This window comes from Mytilus galloprovincialis, chromosome 4 (genome assembly GCF_965363235.1).
Source record: "Mytilus galloprovincialis chromosome 4, xbMytGall1.hap1.1, whole genome shotgun sequence".
In the NCBI taxonomy this organism is placed as follows: domain Eukaryota; kingdom Metazoa; phylum Mollusca; class Bivalvia; order Mytilida; family Mytilidae; genus Mytilus; species Mytilus galloprovincialis.
Window position 1 is genome coordinate 36,393,833 of NC_134841.1, and position 20,171 is coordinate 36,414,003.

The window sequence follows — 20,171 nt, forward strand, 5'->3', positions numbered from 1 at the left end:
ACTGGTGCTACATGTAACACTATTAATTCTGCTATATATAGTATAAAATGGGTGCATGAAATGAGTAATTTTGCAGATCCAACTAAAAATTCATATTTACATTCATTACAAGAATCTGCCAAGAGAGTGGCTACTGTTAAGAAACACAAGAAGGATCCCGTTTCATTAGATATGTTATTGAAATTGTGTAGCATGTTTTCAGATAGCCAAGATTTACTTGTGGTTCGCGATTTAGCAATGATTTTACTGTCTTTTGCTGGGTTTTTGCGTTTCGATGAGATTAGCTCTCTTTTGTGTAAAAATGTCGAAGTTAAATCAGATTATTTAATTTTGTATATAGAGAAGAGTAAGACTGACCAGTATCGTAATGGTAATGAGATTTTAATTTCCAAGGGGGATACCATTGCTTGTCCATATAAGATGTTTTTGAAATATGTAAATCTTTCAGGTGTCAATTTGGAATCAAATTTTTTCCTGTTTAGACCTATTTTTCGTTCTAAAAGTATTTGTAAACTCATATATAAAAACAAAAAGCTTAGTTATTCTACAGCCAGAGAAAGCATTATTTCTAGACTGAAACTAGTTTCAAAAGACCTGAAGCTTGGATTGCATTCAATGCGGTCAGGTGGTGCTACTGCTGCAGCAAATTCGGATGTCAATGATAGGGTATGGAAACGACACGGTCGTTGGAAAAGTGACAGTAGCAAGGATGGTTACGTTGTGGATTCAGTTGATAAAAGGCTGCAAGTGACCAAGCATTTGGGGTTGTAAACATTTTTTGTTTTTCATTACTTCCGGTTCCCCCTATATTTGTAAGTTTTCTAGCGTACTTGACGGGCTAGTCGGCAAAATTAATATTGTTCTTAATTTGTATATTAATTATGGTAAACGTACATAGTGTTTATGTACAATATGGTGTAGGCCGGTTAGTAGGTAATAGAGTAAATACATGAATTTTCCCGCGTTTCGACTAGTAATAGCGGGAAAATGTCTGTATTAACGGTTTGTAAATAAGGTATTGTCCAATCAGGATTTGTTTGTAATCAAAATTGATTACAGGTAAAAGGTATACATGTAAAGGTATCTCACTTTCTAGCCGTCCTTTGAAGTGTACACATCAAAATTACATTTTTGAGAATAGTTTTCAATATCTCAAAGCTGTGGGAGTATTGTATATTTTTAATTTTTTGAATTTTCAATTTCGAAATGTTATACAGATTCTAAGTGTAGTTTTTGACTAGGAATGAAAGTTCATTATCAACGCAGGTTCTCGTGTTGTCCCTATGAGACGGTCTGTCGAAAGATATTTTTGCTGTAGAACACAGGTTTCCAGAGCTTTTATGACCATCAAAGAATATATGGTTTTATCTCTGGTTTTTCCTGGGCGTGTCTTGGCCGTTGGTACGGGGAAGAACTTTCTTAAGTTAGTTGTAATGATCAATGATTATAAAATGAGTGGATGTTTACTTAAACAATGTTTATCATATTTATTACATGTTGTATATCTAAAATAAAATCCGGCGTCCAGCGTACTTGACGGGCTAGTCGGCAAAATTAATATTGTTCTTAATTTGTATATTAATTATGGTAAACGTACATAGTGTTTATGTACAATATGGTGTAGGCCGGTTAGTAGGTAATAGAGTAAATACATCACCGTTATCCTTAAATTTACCTCATTTGCATATTCAAATTAGTGCGTATAAGTATGCCGTACCTTTGTATATTTAACCATTCAGTTCCAAACTTGTAAACAGTAAAGATGTCTAAGAGAAGCTTCGAGTATACCGGTGACGAGTTGGAGATGGCTAAGAAAAATTTCAAGCGTTCCTGTGAACATATCGTCCTCCTTAATCAGAAACTTGACGACCTTCAAATACGCTACGACAAAGCCAAATCAGAAGACAGAAGAAGTTTTCGGTACCCACTCCGACTTAAGATAGCCGTGGTTGATGGTGTCAGGAATATGTATTATAAGTACGCTCTGAGAGAAGCACAGAAAGTCTCCGAGATACAAGGGAAGCTGCATGGATACCAAGTGGTTATCGTTGACGACGAAAGCAGCGATGAAAGTGTCGGTGATACGGCATGAAACAGTAGTTGCAATTGTATCGCAGAATGGTATGCCAAAGCTGATGACGAGATTTCAACGCAACCAGACGACTATTTGGCTAGAGAAATACGTTAGCTGAAATTTCAGCATTAAAGGCCCTTTTTAGGGCCACACAAATTATTCAAAAAGAGTTTAATAATTGTTGATGCATTGTGTACAAAATGAATTGAAATTTTATTCTAAGGATTATTAATTTAGAATAAAAATGATAATGTTCTTCTCTTAAATATGTTCTTATATAAAACAATACAATACAATATTTTTATTTTCCAAATCATAAAAATATAATATTTCTGTTTCGTGTCTATATATAGGAGAGCAGTAATCGAGAGTGACAGGCTATATCGGCGCTTTTACTGATATTTTTTTTTATTTGAACCTCAGGTTTTTGCTCACTACACAAAACATTAGCATAAAAAATACTATAGTATAATCAGAGACATATGTATTATATGTCTCTGGTAATATACATTCATCAGATATAATTATATACTAATATGTATACAAATTTCTTTAACGTAAAAGCAAACAAAATCAAGAAGAAATAAAACAGAAATGAACAATTGTACTGCACAATGGAGTTGTCTGAGTATTTGTTTTTCTCATTGGCAACCATACCATATATCTCCTTAATCTGATAAGAGTTTTAAAATGTACTTATAAAAAATTTGAATGGATATTAAAAATATTTCTAACAATTCGTTGTATTTTAAGAAATATTGTTGACGGGGAAATCCCTATCAGAACATGTGTTTATGTGTACATGGCATGGGTCGGGGACTTATTATATAATAATCCCCGCTGTGATTTTCCTAGATATGATGCTGATTATCACCGTGAAAATTACGGTATACGTGTTAACTCGTGTTGTTTTTCTTGACATTTGAGCTATTCTTAATTTACACTGCGTAATTTGAATGCACAGATTTGTTGGTTTTCTAGTGGAAATATGTATTTACTTTTACTTTATATACTTATTTCAGTGGCGGATCCAGAAATTTTCATAAGTGGGGGACCACTGACTGCCTAAGAGGGGGCCTGCTCTAGTCATACTTCAGTGATTCCCTATATAATCAACCAACTTTTTTCTAAGAAAAGGGGGGGGGGAACCGAAAGCATACTTAACGTATTGTGCTTTTTTCTGAATAAAAGGTTCCTAACTGTAGAAGAAGCATAGACCAAGGACTTAAATTTAAGAATGTAAATCCCTTTATTGGCATATACAGATTGTTTAAAATATTGTAGCATTTCAAATGTGTACTGAATCTTTTGAAAAGTAAACATCTATTGTATTTGTTTGTTCAAGGATTTGTATAGTGTCACTAAAGTTAAAACAACACCTTGGTTTGTTATTGTTTTTATTCCTTTATTTTGGCATAAAAGGCGAACTTGGACGTTAACTTTTACTTGAGGCGAAGGCAGAGTTTGAATAATATTAACTCTGTAGATTGTTGAATACTTGAAAAAATAAGAGGCCGCGGACCCATGTTGTCCAAACATTGCCGAATACTGAGGCGATGCATGCTATTAATAAGAAATACAGAATAATCACAAATATTTAAGATATCTACCTCCTTTCGTGTAATTTGATGTGATTTGTAGGATTCACTGAATGCATAAAATTATGTTAATTATATATGTAAATGTTGATTAATAATTCGTTGCAGAAATTGATATTACTGAAGTTTCATCACGTTCGGTAAAAGCTGTAATGACCATATCTAAATGTAAAGCACTACATGCTGGCCTCTGTAGTCTAATCACTGCATGTTCTGCTAGCCTCTGTAGTATCACTGCATGTTCTGCTGTCCTCTGTAGTATCACTGCAAGTTCTGTATACCTTTGTAGTTTTATCTCTGGATGTTGTTTATGTAGATTAAATCATCTGAGATACTGCCGCCTTTGATCAGCTGTCGATGCTATCTTGATTGTTGCATTATTTTATAATCAATTAATTATATCTTAAATAAATACTTTAGGTACTCTAATGGAATACCTGTAATGGCTTCCTGAAAACGAATTTGTACATTCTATATTTCTGATCCATATTACTTTTGGAAAATATCAAAATAATCCCAAAGTAACGCATGTTAAAATGAATAATTTAACGAGCTTGTAAATCATAATTACAGTGGAGTCCACAAGATGCAAATAAAGTCTTGTATTACATGTAAGAGAAGTTTTTGTTGCGTCATTGATCTCTTATACAATAATGTGATTTCGTTGTGTAAAAAGAAGTATCAGTCATGCCTTAGTGAAAATTTGAAATATTCATTCAGACAACTCCTAGCGTTTTCATCACTGGTCGTTGCCTTGTTTTTTCTTTCAAATTGAACAAAAAACAAAGTATATTAGAAAAATCAGCATCCATAATAATGGCTAGTTTTTGTCTGGTTGTTGTTTTTGGGGTGGGGTTTTGTGTTGGGGTTGTCTGGGGACTCCTGGTTGTTATTTGTATATTGTTGGCTCTTTCCAACCAAGGAGGTCATACAACCTCCATGATCTAGCTGTATAATTGTTTTAAAAAAAACTGACATCTATATTCCGAAAAACATTCTGCTGAGAGTTAATATATATTGAGTATATTAAGTAAAAGAAATACTCATGATGATGAAGACTAATAGCTGTTTCGCGTCCAGCGGCAATTTAAATGCATATTCAAGACCTGTCAATTGTAGCCATTGATTAGCAATTGTCAGTTACAATTAAACATGAAAATAGTATCCTTAAGAATTGTAGGTAAGGAAAAAAATGTCAGATTCTGCAATATTTGCATTAATTATTCTAAAGAGGATGAATATCATTTATCTTATAGAATGTATCAAATATCAATTTCTGTATATGTAAATGTTTAAAAAATGTGCGATGACTGCTTCTATAACATTTGTGATAATTTATTCTACGGATTACCATATGCTATATTAGTTTTAGAAGAAAAGGGTATACCTGTGGTTTATAACCCAAAGTCAACAATATGAATCAGTTTCGAAGTTGTCAAAATCATAACAAAACAAGAATGTGTCAAAAGTACACGGATGCCCCACTCGCACTATCATTTTCCATGTTCAATGGACCATGAAAATGGGTAAAAAATATAATTAGGCATTACAATTAGAAAGATCATATCATAGAGAACATGTGTACTAAGTTTCAAGTTGATTGGACTTCAACTTCATCAAAAACTACCTTGACCAAAAACTTTAACCTGAAACTCGCACTTTTATTTTCTATGTTCAGTGGACCGTGAAATTGGGGTCAAAAGTTTAATTTGGCTTTAAAAATAGAAAGATCATATCATAAGGAACATGTGTACTACCTTGACCAAAAACTTTAACCTGAAGCGGGACAGACGGACGAACAGACGGACGGACGGACGCACAGACCAGAAAACATAATGCCCTTCTACTATCGTAGGTGGGGCATAAAAAATAACACTTTTACACAAGCAACATACGTTCCTGTTTCTTCAAAGAAACTGTAGTGAGTTATTAAAAAACTTATAAAATGAAAGGTTTTGTTTTGTTTTAGTTCTTTTACAATGAGTTATATGTCGAAGATTTCAAGTTTGTTTGTATTTTTGTCCGTATCTTGCTGATATTAACGAGCAAAAAGGTTTGATTTGCAAGTAAATAAATATTATCTTTTTATCAAATTGACATATCATATGGCTCCTTTTGCCTTTTGATTGCTAAGTGATATATCTGTTTGGTTTTGGGATTAATTGATAAAAACAACACGTCATTAACATCAAAGTTGATAACGATACATAATTAATAAGACAAACATATCAATGTCACATCTATCCGCTATCGTATTTGCATATGCAAATTAGTTGCTATAAATTGCCCTACATATTCTTTGTTTCTACATTCGTAGAATAGCACAAGTTCATTAAACATGGTAACAAGAACAACTGAGTGTACAGAAGAGGGATTGGAAATGGCCGAACTGAAGTTCAAGCGTTCCTGTGAACACATTGTTCTTCTGAACCAAAAGCTTGATGATCTCCAAGTACGTTACGACAAAGCCAAAGCAGAAGACAGAAGAACTTTCCGGTATCCACTCCGACTTAAGATAGCCGTGGTTGATGGTGTCAGGAATATGTACTACGAGTACGCTATGAGAGAGGCGGAGAAAATTGCCACGATAAAGGGGAAACTGTTAGGATATCAAGCGGTCATCGAAGTCGACGAGAGCAGCGACGAATCTGAAGATGAAAGATCGGAAATGACAGTGTAACCGTTACACTAGATTGGCGCATAGGAGGGAAATCAGCAAAGATGATAGACAGTTTTGCATTAGGCTGGTCAACGATGAATCTAAAGATGATTGGACAGGAAGGACAGCGTCGCATTAAGCTATTATGATGATCCAGCTTCAAGTAAAGTAAAGCGGTATAAAAAGCAGGATGAAGAAGGTTTCCAATGGTGGTGATGACAACTTTGACGAGAAGATCAGTTCAAAGGCCCTTTTCAGGGCCAATCATATATTTCAAAAAGAATCTACGATTGTTGTTTATAAATTGGAACTTTTCAATTAATTTTTCCATAATAAATACCTTGAATTTTAGGGAAATAAAATCAACAAATTTAAACAGTTATATTTTCCCAACATAGCCGTATTTTTTTGTTGTTGGAAAAAAAGATAATTTAGAGACATACAACTAAGATTTTTTTTCAATTTTATGGTAAAAATTATATGACATTGAAGATGAAAGAAAATAAAGAAAGGGTCTTAAAACAAACAATAGTACACAAAGCAACTGGAAGGTAACTATCAGAGGCGGATTTAGGGGGGGGGGGGGGGGGGGGGCGGCAAGTGACAATCATACTGATTTTTTTTAATTATCAAACTTTAATTCTAAAGGCATATTTTGGAGAAGTTTTATTTTCTAAGCAAAATATTACAAAAAAAAATTTAAGTGGATGGATCTGTTTTACATCTTCCTTTTTACCATATACTGCATCTTTGAGCATTTTTGTATGATCGAAAAGACGACGGTTCATCGAGTGTCGTAGCGTTTTTTTGTTTTTTTTAGGCATTTCTAGTTTATAGTCCAGCAAAATACAAAAAAATATACAGATATAGACCAAAACTTCTTGGAAAATACGTTTCAGATCAGCGGTTTCAGATGTACGATTTTTTTGTGATTCTGTTGTAAAAACGAATGAATGTATGGACTGCGTGTTTTGCCACATAATCCATTCAATTAATTCGTAATCAATGGTATAAGCTGGTACTATTTCTGGTATCAGTCAAAACCAATGTTTTAATGAATACGTGTATCAAAATAATATTAGAATAAAACGCTGGATAAGCTGTATAATAATGTCAATATACTTTTTTAAAATTCTAAATCCGATAAAAAATATTATTTGTACATTTACAAAATTAGTTTGCCAATAAAAGTACATTTCTAACATAAATATGTATTTCCTTTGTGTTTACATTAGGTTTGAACAATTGTAATTAATTATTTATTAATATACCTTATTATCACAATCGTAACATATTTGCCTAATCGTCCATAAAACTGACCATTCAGTTTATTTATTATCCACGTGCCAAATGTCAGAGGTGTTAATTAGAAACAGATGTTGGCTGACACCCAAGGATACTAACTTAATCATAAATTTTATGATTTAAAAAAAGTAAATCCCTTTTCATATTTTACTTAAATAAAACATATTATGATATTAATAAAAATATTTAGGTTCCAAGCAAGGATATCTATAATATATTTCCTTGGAAACTAGAATAGATCGATACAAACTTAAGACCAAAAATGACCAGTAAGACACTAAGATATATAAAAAAAATAAATTCAAAAATTTATGCAGAAATCGTCAGTTGAATCCTTACAGTAGTTGTCCCTATAAATAATAACTTTCATCCCCTCCCCCCCCCCCCCAATCCTGTTTTTATTATCTGTATATCCTAAAATCTCTAATAGATAGGTCGGAGCAAATATTATCAGCAAGCTGTCTGAAATTAGTTCAAAGCTTATATGTAGAAGAATTTGTCAGTTGTCGTCTTATTTACTTTATCATTCTTTTGTGTTTTGAGCAAAAACGAAAGAAATGAAATATTATCAGCATGCAACACAGGTATATCTTTTTTAGTTTAGTCATGAATTATATTCTAATAGTCTCTTATATTGGTTAGTGTCATTTGATGAAGATGCACAAAGACCTAGCCTCAGTGTAGTGTTTTTACGACGTCTCTGCCCTTGTCTTAGCCAATAGGTGTGAATGTTTTACAAAGACATATACTAGTCTTTGGAAGTTCTATTTCCTAGTTGTTTACTACATAAAAAAAATTAATTCAAAAACACTTTAAAAGATTCCAATAATCAGGTAAGAAATGGTAGAACAGATTCAACCGACTTACTGTCCATTCGTTTTTGATGCGTTTTGTTATTTGATTTTGCCATGTGATTATGGACTTTCCGAATTGATTTTCCTCTGAGTTCAGTATTTTTGTGATTTTACTTTTTACAGGAATCGTGAAAATTCCGGCATTTCTGTTTCCTGTCCGATTTTTTCCTATCTTCTGTTCTTTTAAGTATATTAGACAATTGCTTGGGTTTTACACCATTGCTCTTAGTTTAGTCATGGTATGCATATTGAGCAGTAGGAAAAAAACAACTAAAATCTACCATTTCACCTTTCAAAATGTATAGTTCTTAATGCTCAAGTAAGTAAAGTTCATACTTTATTTGGCCTTTTTTTCACATTTTGATTTGAGTGTATTGATGAGACTTTTTAAGACGAAAAGTGAGCCTGGTGTATACAATTTTAATCCTGGTCTCTAGGATGTGTTTTATCTGCATGGACCCACTAGAATCATACATGTCAAATTTAGTAAATTTTGGTTAAATAATTTCAGTGGTAAAGGTCCTAAAACAAAACTGAAAATAATGGCTTGAAAAATTCATTTTAAGGGAAGTGACTTCAACTAATGGATAGTGGTAAGAGCCATTAGAGGCTCTTTAAAGGAACAGAAGCTAATTCTTGTATACCCTGTATACATAGTGATGGCGAAATTGAGCTTAGTTTATGATAATAACTTTCAATATAGTTTTCTTCTTTGTACCCAATATATTATCTAGGGGTGTACAATAAAGCTGAGTTTTGTTAAAAACATACAGAGGAGTATCAAGGGGTGAGGGGTTGTGTTATGGCACCCCCTCGTTAAGAAGCTAACCATGTTTTTTAATGCATATTTTCCATTCTTACAAGGTCCCTTGTGAACCCCCTTTTTAAATCCTGGATCCTCATCATCCCCCAATGCATTTTAAAGATAATTGTGTACATATGCACAAGGGAGGCTTTGTAAAATATAAAGTTTTAACCATTACTTTCAATTTTTGTCATGTTGATTGGTAGTTATAAATCAATAATTTTGATTATTTTAGTATGTCTATATGATATGTATGAGAAAAAGCTAATTATCAAAGCATCTTCAGTAATATGAGTTCTTACACTAAAGTTCTGATACTGTAGTGTGCAGATATAGAAAAGTCCATGTCATGTTAAAGTTAACCTAAAAAAAATCTGATTGAACATTTGGAAAAGGGTTGCAAAAGTGTAGATCAAGAATAAACAGATTATAAGTATAGATTATCAGATTTTCTAGTCATTAATATATTAATATATCGGCTGCAGGCCACAATGTGAACCTTTTTGGTCACTGAGCGTAGCACACAAGCTAAAAGGCTTCAAATTGTGTCAAGCAGCTGATATTTTACAGTATCTATACTAAGATAACCTCATTTTCTGTTTATTGTTCTATTACTGGTCTTTTTCACCTCCCTTAGACTGTTTTAAGCTTGATAACTTACACATTGTGACATCACTGATAACTTCACCTAAGACATTGTGACGTTGCTGATAATGTCTGCTCTCATCTCAAAGCCAAGATACAAGAATTATGGAACGACTGTGCAGGTAGATATATGCAGAGGGAAGGAGAATAATAAGAAAAATCATGCACACATAAAATTGCTCATAAACTTGCTCAAAATGAAAATAGAATTGTTATCACTTTTATTGACAACTTAGATATCCATCAAAAGAATTATAAAGTTTGTTCTTCAACAGTTCTGTTTGAGAATTCCATAGAACTGTAACAGTTTATTTTTTAATAAATTTGAATTAATGAGATTCTTAAGAATCCAGATGTGAATAGTCTGCCACTTCTTTTTCAAAAACTTTTGATCCAGCAATTTGCATATTGTTCAAGCTCCAATTTAGACTCATCCATTTGTATTCAGCTCAAGTTTCATCAATTTTTATTCAGTTCAAGCTTCAACTGAGATCTATTTGTTTGTAGTGTCTTTAGTTCTAGTAGTGATTCAACAACTAGAAGTTTTTAGTAACTGCTTTTGCTGATCAACAGTTATACAGCTTGTTTCTTTTCAACATTAGAATCATTTTCACATGGTATGTTTTTCTTAGATAATGATCCTTCAGTCATTTTTAAGGTTTCCATGATGTCAAATGCTTGACCTACAATGATAAAAAAAAATAGGTACAAAATGTTGATAAATAAGGAATCATGCTTATCTTTCCTATAGAATACTCTTCTTGTAAAAATAAACACCCCCTTTCTTTTCCAAATTTAAAAATTAACTGTTACTTATATATTTTAAAATAAAGTTTTGTATATGTGGAAATTGTTACCTTCATAACTTCTTACTTTAGAAAACATCATTCACAAGAAGATATTGATATTGACGAGTTCTGTATTTTTAGTCTTTGTCATATAGTTCAGAATTATCTATTTTATCACACAAACCTTATGCTTTAGACATTTCATACAGAAAACGTACTTGTTTATCCTTTTTTAATGGTATGTAGATAAGATGTTACATGTCTGTGATTTCAGTGGCGTAGCCAGGGTTGAAATGATGTGGATGCCTTCGCCGAGCGGAGCGAGGCAAATTTTTTTTTGGACTATTTTATGCAGATTTCCCCCCCCCAGACATTGTTCCTGTAAGCACATGTACTCCCCTTGAATCCGACACTGGTTAGATTTTTGTTTGATTTCAAAATACCAACCAATTCATATAATTATATTTCCAACAAAATTTTAATGTTTTCTCAAAATTCTCGAAATTGAATGTAATTCATAATTTATTTATTTGATGTAAAAGTTTCCCACCAATCTTATATTTGACATCTCAAAAACGGCCCCATCACAGCGGCACTTCTGTATAAAGGAACTGAAGTGTTCCCCTTTCCTAACCCGAATAATTCAGTCGTTATATTCCGCTGATCTACGAAGGCTACATTAACTCTTGTGGGAGAAAATCGGACATGGAAAGGGCTTGAATTATTCGAGTTACCTCTTTTCTAGCATTTCTCAAAAAACGGCCCCATCACAGCGGCACTTCGGAATACAGGAACTGAAGTGATTCCATTAACGCGTCGCAGGGGACATCATCGAAATTCCTGGTGTCCGTCAATCCGGTCTTGTTTGCACTCTCAATTCTTGCCAGATTTTTATATCATCAGCAATGACAATTTCGAAAATAAGTCCTAAGCTTTGACCTTTTGAAATATAAATTATAACGGAAATCCCATTGCATTTTCTCTGAAGCTTTTATTTCTCCATTAAAAATAAAAGGAAGAGGAAAAACATTATTTTTATTAGTTATTGCCCTTGTTCCTTGGTTACATAAAATATGTGCAATACAGGGGACATAGTAACTTTGTTCTTTTATTGAAAATAAAATTAATATGTGGACCTAGATAGAAACTGGAATTTACTGATAAGCCTGGGAATGATCACACTATATTACAGATTAGTTTTTTTTCCACGTCGTCTTTCATGTCACTGGAAACGATATCAGGATATGGTGGTTAGTTGTCAGTTATGTTGTTAGTCAGTTGTAGAAGCCATCGCTCCACTAGGCTCGATTTCAGATGAAACATGTCAGAGGATCTGTGCATCGTCCTCTGCACTTGCCGCAGCAAAAAAAATCGAGAACACTTTTCTGGGATTTATCCATCTTGTTTTATTACATGAACTAAATTATCCTTAATAAAAGACCATGCAAGCATACTTCTTCGGAAATAATTGGATGTTATCCTCATATCCTTACCCTTGTTACATACGGATACCTCCGAGTTTCACTGCTGCGAACATATCTTTATTTATATTTTTTTCCTGTCAAAATCATGTGGATGCTTGAGCATCTGAGCATACATGCAAGCTACGCCACTGGATTTAGAGACAGTTTAATTCACATCAATTGTTAACGTTACTTTTAACACTGTTTTCTTTTAACCATTGTTAATGTCAATATATTCTTTGTTAACATTGTTCTTTTATTATGTTATATGTTATCATATTCAGTTGAGATTAAACAATCAAACGAAATAGACTTGTTTACTGCCTGTCCATACATTGAATTTTTCCCGTCTGTCACAATACATACCTGGATGTATATCATCTTTCTCCATGACTTAACTTAAATGTTGAATCAGACATTGTGAAACATCTTATCCTCCCTTTCCATCCTGACATCAAGATAAGATTATATATACTTGGTGTAATATGATATGCTCCCTTCCTATCATTTTAATAAAATGATACATACCTGTTGGAATACCATATCCTCTCTCCATTCCATGTGGATTAGAGGGAGTTACACAGTTCATTGTCACTTCTTTCCTTAGACACTGATCTATGTCTACTGCACTGAAAAATGCTACAGACTGAAATAAAAGATGTACAATTGTTAAATATTTGAGCAAACTAGAGGCTCTCAAGGGCCTGTGTCGCACACCTGTATTTACTGATGCTTTGGAAATCATGTATAATAAGGTTAAAATCATAATTAATAGTATTATATATTATATATTATAATGATACCTAAGATAATAACAAAAAACTGCAAAATTTCCATAAAATTACTAACTCAGGGGCAGCAACCCAACAATGGATTGTCTGATTTGTCTGAAAATTAAAAAAACTGAAAAATCTAAATCTGATAAACATTTGTGCCACCTGTCAGATTTGCTCTAAATGCTTTAGTTTCAAAGATATAAACCAAAAACTGCATTTTACCCCTATGTTCCATTTTTAACCATGTTGGTCATGATAGTTGGAAGGCGTCATTGGAAACATTGTTTAAACTAAATACCCTTATAATGATAATGGCCAACTATGGTTAAATTTGTCTCAGTAGTTTCAGAGAAGATTTTTGTAAAAGATTATGTTTAGGACACAGCCACAAGGTGAAACATACCTGAGGAAGATCTTCCATACCAAGTTTGTAGGCAAACAATGACCGTGTTAACAGATTTGTGATATGTAAGGCTAATGCTGCTCTATACTGATCCTCTTCTTTCACCAAATATCGTACTTCATCATGGATACTAATGGCAAATCTTCCATCAATGTCATATTCATCTAACAACCATCGCATACACACCAACATCAAATGTAGGAAGTCTACTGCTGAACTTTGTACCACCCAATTAATTCTACTGGTCATAAACTAAAACAGAAACATAACAAGATGGAGAAAATGCAGTTTGAATTTTTTTTAGATTGCACTCAGAATCTAAATAATATTAGTTCACTAAAAAGAAGGAATTTCTAAATTACTTTGAGGAACAATGTGCTAATATTTCAAAAAGGTCTGTTAAATAAAACAGAAGAAAAGGTATGAAGTCCAGTGCATGCATACAGCTTAAGACTTGATCAACAGGATAAATAATTTCTGTGCTTAAAATCAATGATTAAAAGTTTTGCTGTAAAGCAACCAGTGTTGTTTACAAATTTTTTTTATGGCTAACTACAAATCATTTATAAGACTCAGTGGTGAAGCCTGTACATATACAGTTGTCTCATTGGCTCTCATACAACATCTTCTTATTTTTATAAATGATGGTATCCATGTTGGCTAAGTTTAATGTGTAAGTAACTGATCCTTCTTCTATTCATCTTAAAATGATTGGTTATGACAAAATAGAGAAAAATAATCAGCTGGCTTGTAATTATCATATTAACAGATTGATCTTTATGCTGTATATTTTTTATTTCCTGAGTCTAAATTGTGAAAAGGGAGACAACTCTAAATCACAGATTGGAACCAAATCGAGATATTTAGTTAAATTAAGTATATTCAAGGTCATATACTGAATTGACATAATTTTCATGCAAGATTCATGCTTTCTTCAGTAATAATATGCATATTTTTAACTTAGACAATAAAGTGTTACTGCTTTACTGTTTGATGAATACATTAATGCATTTCCGGTCAAATCTCTTGAGATTGCAGACTTAAGTTATAAAACATCACTATTAATGATTGGTAGTCTGAGATCAAATACTTACATCATCGCCAACATTATCTGGTTCTAATGCTTTACTGATACAACATCCAAGGACTGGAGTACGAGGCAAATCTGAAGTAGCTATATCTTCCAGTCTGTTGAACATTTCACTCTCACTGTAGATTTAAATTGTTATTAAATGTAGACCTTTATACAATGTACTTTGATAAATGTAGACCTTTATCAAATGGTGACCTTCATAAAATGTAAACCTTCGTTCCATGTTTGTGCCACTATTAATTAGTAGATTTTCTTTCATTGTACCTAAATTTGGCATTTCTAAGTCATATTTTAATACACTTAATTTTCAACTCGTCTATTCTAAATTATAAGCCCGTATCTGATACATGCTGTATTTTAACAGGCCATGGATTAATTATACCAGTACAGTGAAACTTCTCAAAACCGGCCGCCTGTCGGACCACGGGATTTGGCCGGTTTTCAGGGGTGGCTGGTTTGTTGAATTTGAAATTAACAAGAGTTACTTCCCTTTAATATTTGTGCATTTGTATTTTTTGACCATGAATTGTACCTCAATCATAAAGTTTGTTTTGTTGTGTAAATTTAGCTTTGTATTCTAAATTGATTATGAAATAAATAATAAAACATCATTTGTACTTTTATTTTTTATTTTGCAGGAATAACAAATAAAATGCAACTATATAACAAAACAGTTTTCATATCAATATATTATATTATTGCAATCATTTGACATACACATTCATCATATACAATCAATCCAGTCACATCTCAATCGTTACAGCTGTATGGATGTGCTAGAGCAGCTCTCCTTTACCCACTATCTTCGATGAGGGTTTGCAGTTGGATGATCAACGACTTACTACTTTCGATGACAGAAACAAATCCAAAGCCGCACAGTAAACGTAGTAGTTGGCGTATTCTCGCGTTAACATGCACTCCAAAACCCATTGTAGATGAGGGGAGTGTTATGTCGATTAACGTACGAGGTCTGTATCCTAGGTGTTAGATTATTGACCTTCATTTCACTGCCTCACCGCTTTGGTTCTGATAACGCTTCCTGTCATCTTTAGTACTATGTCCAAGACTCATCTACTAGTACTCCATCATCAAGGTTAGCATGCTACCAAGCTGACCAAACTGGCCCTGAAAGCAGCCGTTGTGAAGAAATAACAAAAAAAAAGGTAAACAAACCAAAAAGAACTCACAAAACCAAGATGGCAACCTCCAAAATGGCCACCACCACCTGTTCCTGACCGATGCCGGCAAAAATTATTCAAACACTCACCAATTGCATTCGGGCACCGAGCCGACCATGCGAGGGCTGTATAGCCAGTCAAGGTCGTTAAAAACTTCCATTTGTTTTGACACATATAAAAAACATCGGTACCATACGGTGTTAAATCTTTAAAAGCAGTACACAAACATTACAGCACTACACATGTTCATAAATCAAAGAATTTGCAGGTGGTGTTAAATCTTTGCTTTGAAGAATTAGAATTAAGCTCAAACTGTTGCAGATAAGTATCTTTCTTGCGTAGAATATCGCTGACTGTCGACTTGCCTACTTTATACTTTTCAGCAAGCTCTCTCTGTGATGGCTTAGGTACTGACTGAGTCATGATCTTTTATCAATTTCACTTAATCACTAAGTGACAACTCTACACGTTGACATTTCACTGGACAATTGATGAATAATTGCAGTTACTACCCTTTTTATTTTACTAAAAGCGTGTATCATTAGTATAAATTAAACATCAATAGTTTATCCCCACGACATATATAAGATTTATTTTGAAAGATCAAAGTGATTAACTTCTGTAATTTGCCTAAGAATTAATTTTTAAAATGATCAAATAAAGTAGCCAAGGTAAAACATTTAATGAAAACTAATCATCATCATTTTTGATTAGCGTGGGTGAAGATCATAATCTCTAAACCAATAATTAATTCGGGTATTGATTTAACATTGACAGGTTAACACTACTCAGTGGTCATGCAGGTGTCCTAATTGACCGGACTAACTTGTTTGTTTATATAACAGTATTATGTACAAAAAATGTATGGACTAATGATTACAAATGACAAGGCCGGTTTTATGAGGTGATATTTTATCGATTTTGATTACACAAATATCGGTTGGTATCCAGTTTAAAGAGGTGGCCGGTTTTATAAGGTTACCTGACCGTTTATTTACATACATGCCGTCTGGGACTTGTTGCTTTGGCCGGTATGAAGGGAGAACTGGTATAAAGAGGGACGGGTTTAGAGAAGTTTCACTGTAATTAAATTATACTTACGTTCCTTCTGCCCATTTACCACCTTTTATTCTGAAAAAAAAAAGATTTGTTTAAATGGTCAATTAAATTGCATGGAATAAATTATAATGAATGTTATGAACCTATCAGACTATAAAGTGAGCAGAGCTGACAAAATATATTCCTCTGCTCCCAACAAACAAACATTTCCTTACAAAGATTTCATTTCAGATTAAACAACTGAATGAACAACATGGGTGACAATTAATAGCTGAAAAAAACAAACGAAAATAAGCTTTAAACAATTAACATGGCATTACTCTTTGTGAATTTTAATTCTAACTGTCTGAGACAGAATAAAACAATGTGATTTAGTGCTCATAAAAAAATCTGTCTTTTAAATTTTCACAATATTCTTGCTATTACTGTAAACCAAATTATTTTCGCAAGCGATTAATCTTCGCGAATTTCGCGAGTAGAAAAATAGTGCGAATATAAATCGTCGTGAATATGTGAAACTTGGATCTTTCCCTAATAAACTTCATCAAGTAAATCAGATAATCGCGAAATTAAATAGCCGTAAAGAGGTCAAGAAAGGGTAAAACGCAAAATAAAGTATCCGCGAAAAAAAGTTGGTTTACAGTATTGCTTTGATTCCTTAGATGATGTCAGATATGATACATTTTGTTAAATCTGTCCAAAATGTCAACTTTTTAAGCATGAACATCTTACCTTCTACCTTTTGTTGTACCAAACATGATCTTAGCTTTAGTTGCTGCTTCTTTTGGTGTAAGTCGATGATTGAACTGCATCAACAATCTCTCTGCAAACTTCTGTCCTGCTCCATAAATTCTTCCATAGTTAAACACCTAATTAAAATAATATAATAATAAAACATGTGTAAAAAATAGTTATTTTTAAGTCAAATACATAAATATTGACATGTTTAAGATATCAAAGTGACAGCATTAGTGATTTTTCTGCACTGAACTATCCAGATTATATCAACCTGTTCATTAATAAATTAAATCGACAGCAGCATTATGGCAAACACACATCTCTGTATTTATATAGGTAGCACTTAATCAACATAAATAACTATAGGTGTGTTATGCATGTAACTGTGCCTTATGTTTTTATACCTTAGCATGATCCCTACTGATACCAACTGTTTCTGCTGTTTTACTGTGGAGGTCAGTTTTGTCAGCTTTGTTTCCTTGTAAGGTCATCCAACCAAAAGCTGTACAACCTGCATGAAAGTAATACTGTAGGTAGCTTTGAAACATTCAGTTACAAAATAATAGGTCTTTACAAAATCTTAGATATCTTCTCCATTTTCTAAAATTGTGTATTTTTATGTAAAAAAGTACAAAAGAAAAAAAAAATCAACATTTTTGTCCTTCTTAAAAAAATTGCAATAACTGTCTTATAACATATGCATGCCGTCGGATGTTTTCTGCGCTTTGGTCAGGTTGTTGTCTCTTTGACATATTCCCCATTTCCATTTTCAATTTTTTACAATAATTTCTCTATCAAAATAATCTAACCATGAAGTTTGGCATATGAGTCTCCTATAATTGCAGAAATCCAGAGTTCCTGTGAATCTACATCAGCTCCTACAAAGTTATACCCTGGTGGTGACTGCACCATAGCTTTTAACTCACTTCCTACTCTGTCAGGCTAAAAATAAACATAATAATATAATTTATGAAGTTTTATCTATAAATAGAATTTATTTTTTTATATCAAAAACATAAAAGGATTCTTTCTTTCAAATTAACACGTATATTTTTTGCTATATTAATGATTAATTAATTTACTAATCTAATTATCTCTTGATAGTTTCGGAACACTCTAATTCAATACTCTGAAAACTGAGTGATAATGTATGATGAAAGGATCAGCTGAGTAAATGAAAACATTACTTCTCAACGATCTTTAAAAAAAAATCTATTGACTATAAGTCATGAATAAACCTTGATACCAAATTAATTTATATGTTTGCCATATTAGCCTGAAAAGTTATTCAAAAGTATATTACTTTAATAATAAAAGTGAGAATGGAATTAGGGAATATGTCAAAGAGACAGCAACCAGACCAAAGAGCAATAACAGCCGAAGGCCACCAATGGGTCTTAATGCATCGAAAAAATCCCATACCCAGAGGTGGGCCTCAGCTGGCCCTTAAATAAGAATGGGACACATATTTCCATTCCCTTAGATGCCTTTTATATAATGATTGAACTTGTAACTTATCAAGTCCAACATCTTAAATTAAAAGTCCAGGGTGTTCAAAATTCTTATGAATTGGGAGACAGATTTATAAAAGTTCATCAAACTTGTTTCCAAATGCCATATTTGAATTTCATGTAAAATTGTAATACTTTATTGTTATACAATTTTTCATTACTAAATACTGTTGAAACTAAAATTCTAAAGCATCCTTACATATGCATTACTTGCTGTCAGCCATGTTGCCTCGACTGCACGCCTGGTGATGGTTCCAGCTGATACAATTCTTGGGACTATAGCACCATAGTATCTATCCTCTTCATATTTACTAGAACTACAGTGTAAAAAATATAAATTATCATTATTTACAATAGTAAAGTAAACATTTATTCATTTAGGGGCCTCTGCGTGGTCTAAGTAGTTACTGCTGTAATCACTAGCCAGTCAACACTGAGGTTGTGAGTTCGAACCCTGCTTGTGCAGGTGTACTTGACTCCAATATTAATTGACTAGGATAGTCAGTTTTCCTATCAAAGCTTGGGATTTCCGGCTTCCTCCACCAATAAAAACTGGCTGTCAAGTTATATCCCAAGAGCAGTGCTTAAAAGGGGCATTCAAAATACAAAAATCAAATCAAATCATTTATTCATTTATACTTATGTCTTTTTATAAATTGGCAGAACTTATAATAATACAGATCTTATAATGCAGGAATTAAATAACTTTAATGATCATTCCATTTTTAATACATTCAGTGCAGCTCTCACAAGTGTAAAATAATAAACTAACTTTAAATGCTTACATCAAATGGATTTCAATACTAAGTATTCATATGTTTATATTAAATGTATGATATTATAATTACATACTTTATAACATTGGATGGAAGGTCTTCTTTCTTTAAACCCAACGCCATTTGACCCCTGTAAAATCAAATTCATAATTGCCGATATGTACTCAGTCTCACATTATCTCATCATACCTTTACTATCAAATGAAAAATTGAGAGTGACTGCTGTGTGTTTTTTAATTTCAACAATATGGATATACTGAAAAAAACAACAACAATTTATTCTTATGTTGAAGCCGAAATTCCATAATCGTCAGTATAAATATAACACAAATATTGTCTTCAAAATTTTAACAATGTGTCAAAAGTACACGACTGCCCCACTCACACTTTCATTTTCTATGTTCAGTGGACAATGAAATTGGGGTCAAAACTCTCTAATTTGCCAT

The 20,171-nt window shown here is 32.8% G+C and overlaps 1 protein-coding gene across 2 annotated transcripts in view; it reads right to left on the reverse strand.

Annotated features, from left to right (window-relative positions):
• Positions 1-10,144: 10,144 nt before the first annotated feature.
• Positions 10,145-20,171, reverse strand: part of LOC143072023 (DNA polymerase subunit gamma-1-like) — a 36,915-nt gene continuing 26,888 nt past the window's right edge. For both annotated transcript variants that reach the window (XM_076246787.1, XM_076246788.1), the window contains exons 14-23: positions 19,802-19,855; positions 19,149-19,266; positions 18,248-18,380; positions 17,843-17,949; positions 17,433-17,569; positions 16,743-16,772; positions 14,465-14,579; positions 13,371-13,622; positions 12,720-12,837; positions 10,145-10,623 (exon numbers count right to left, since the gene is read on the reverse strand). In XM_076246787.1, the coding sequence (XP_076102902.1) occupies positions 10,514-10,623; positions 12,720-12,837; positions 13,371-13,622; positions 14,465-14,579; positions 16,743-16,772; positions 17,433-17,569; positions 17,843-17,949; positions 18,248-18,380; positions 19,149-19,266; positions 19,802-19,855 (1,174 nt within the window). In that variant the 3' untranslated portion in view covers positions 10,145-10,513. The remainder of the gene's footprint in view (positions 10,624-12,719; positions 12,838-13,370; positions 13,623-14,464; positions 14,580-16,742; positions 16,773-17,432; positions 17,570-17,842; positions 17,950-18,247; positions 18,381-19,148; positions 19,267-19,801; positions 19,856-20,171) is intronic.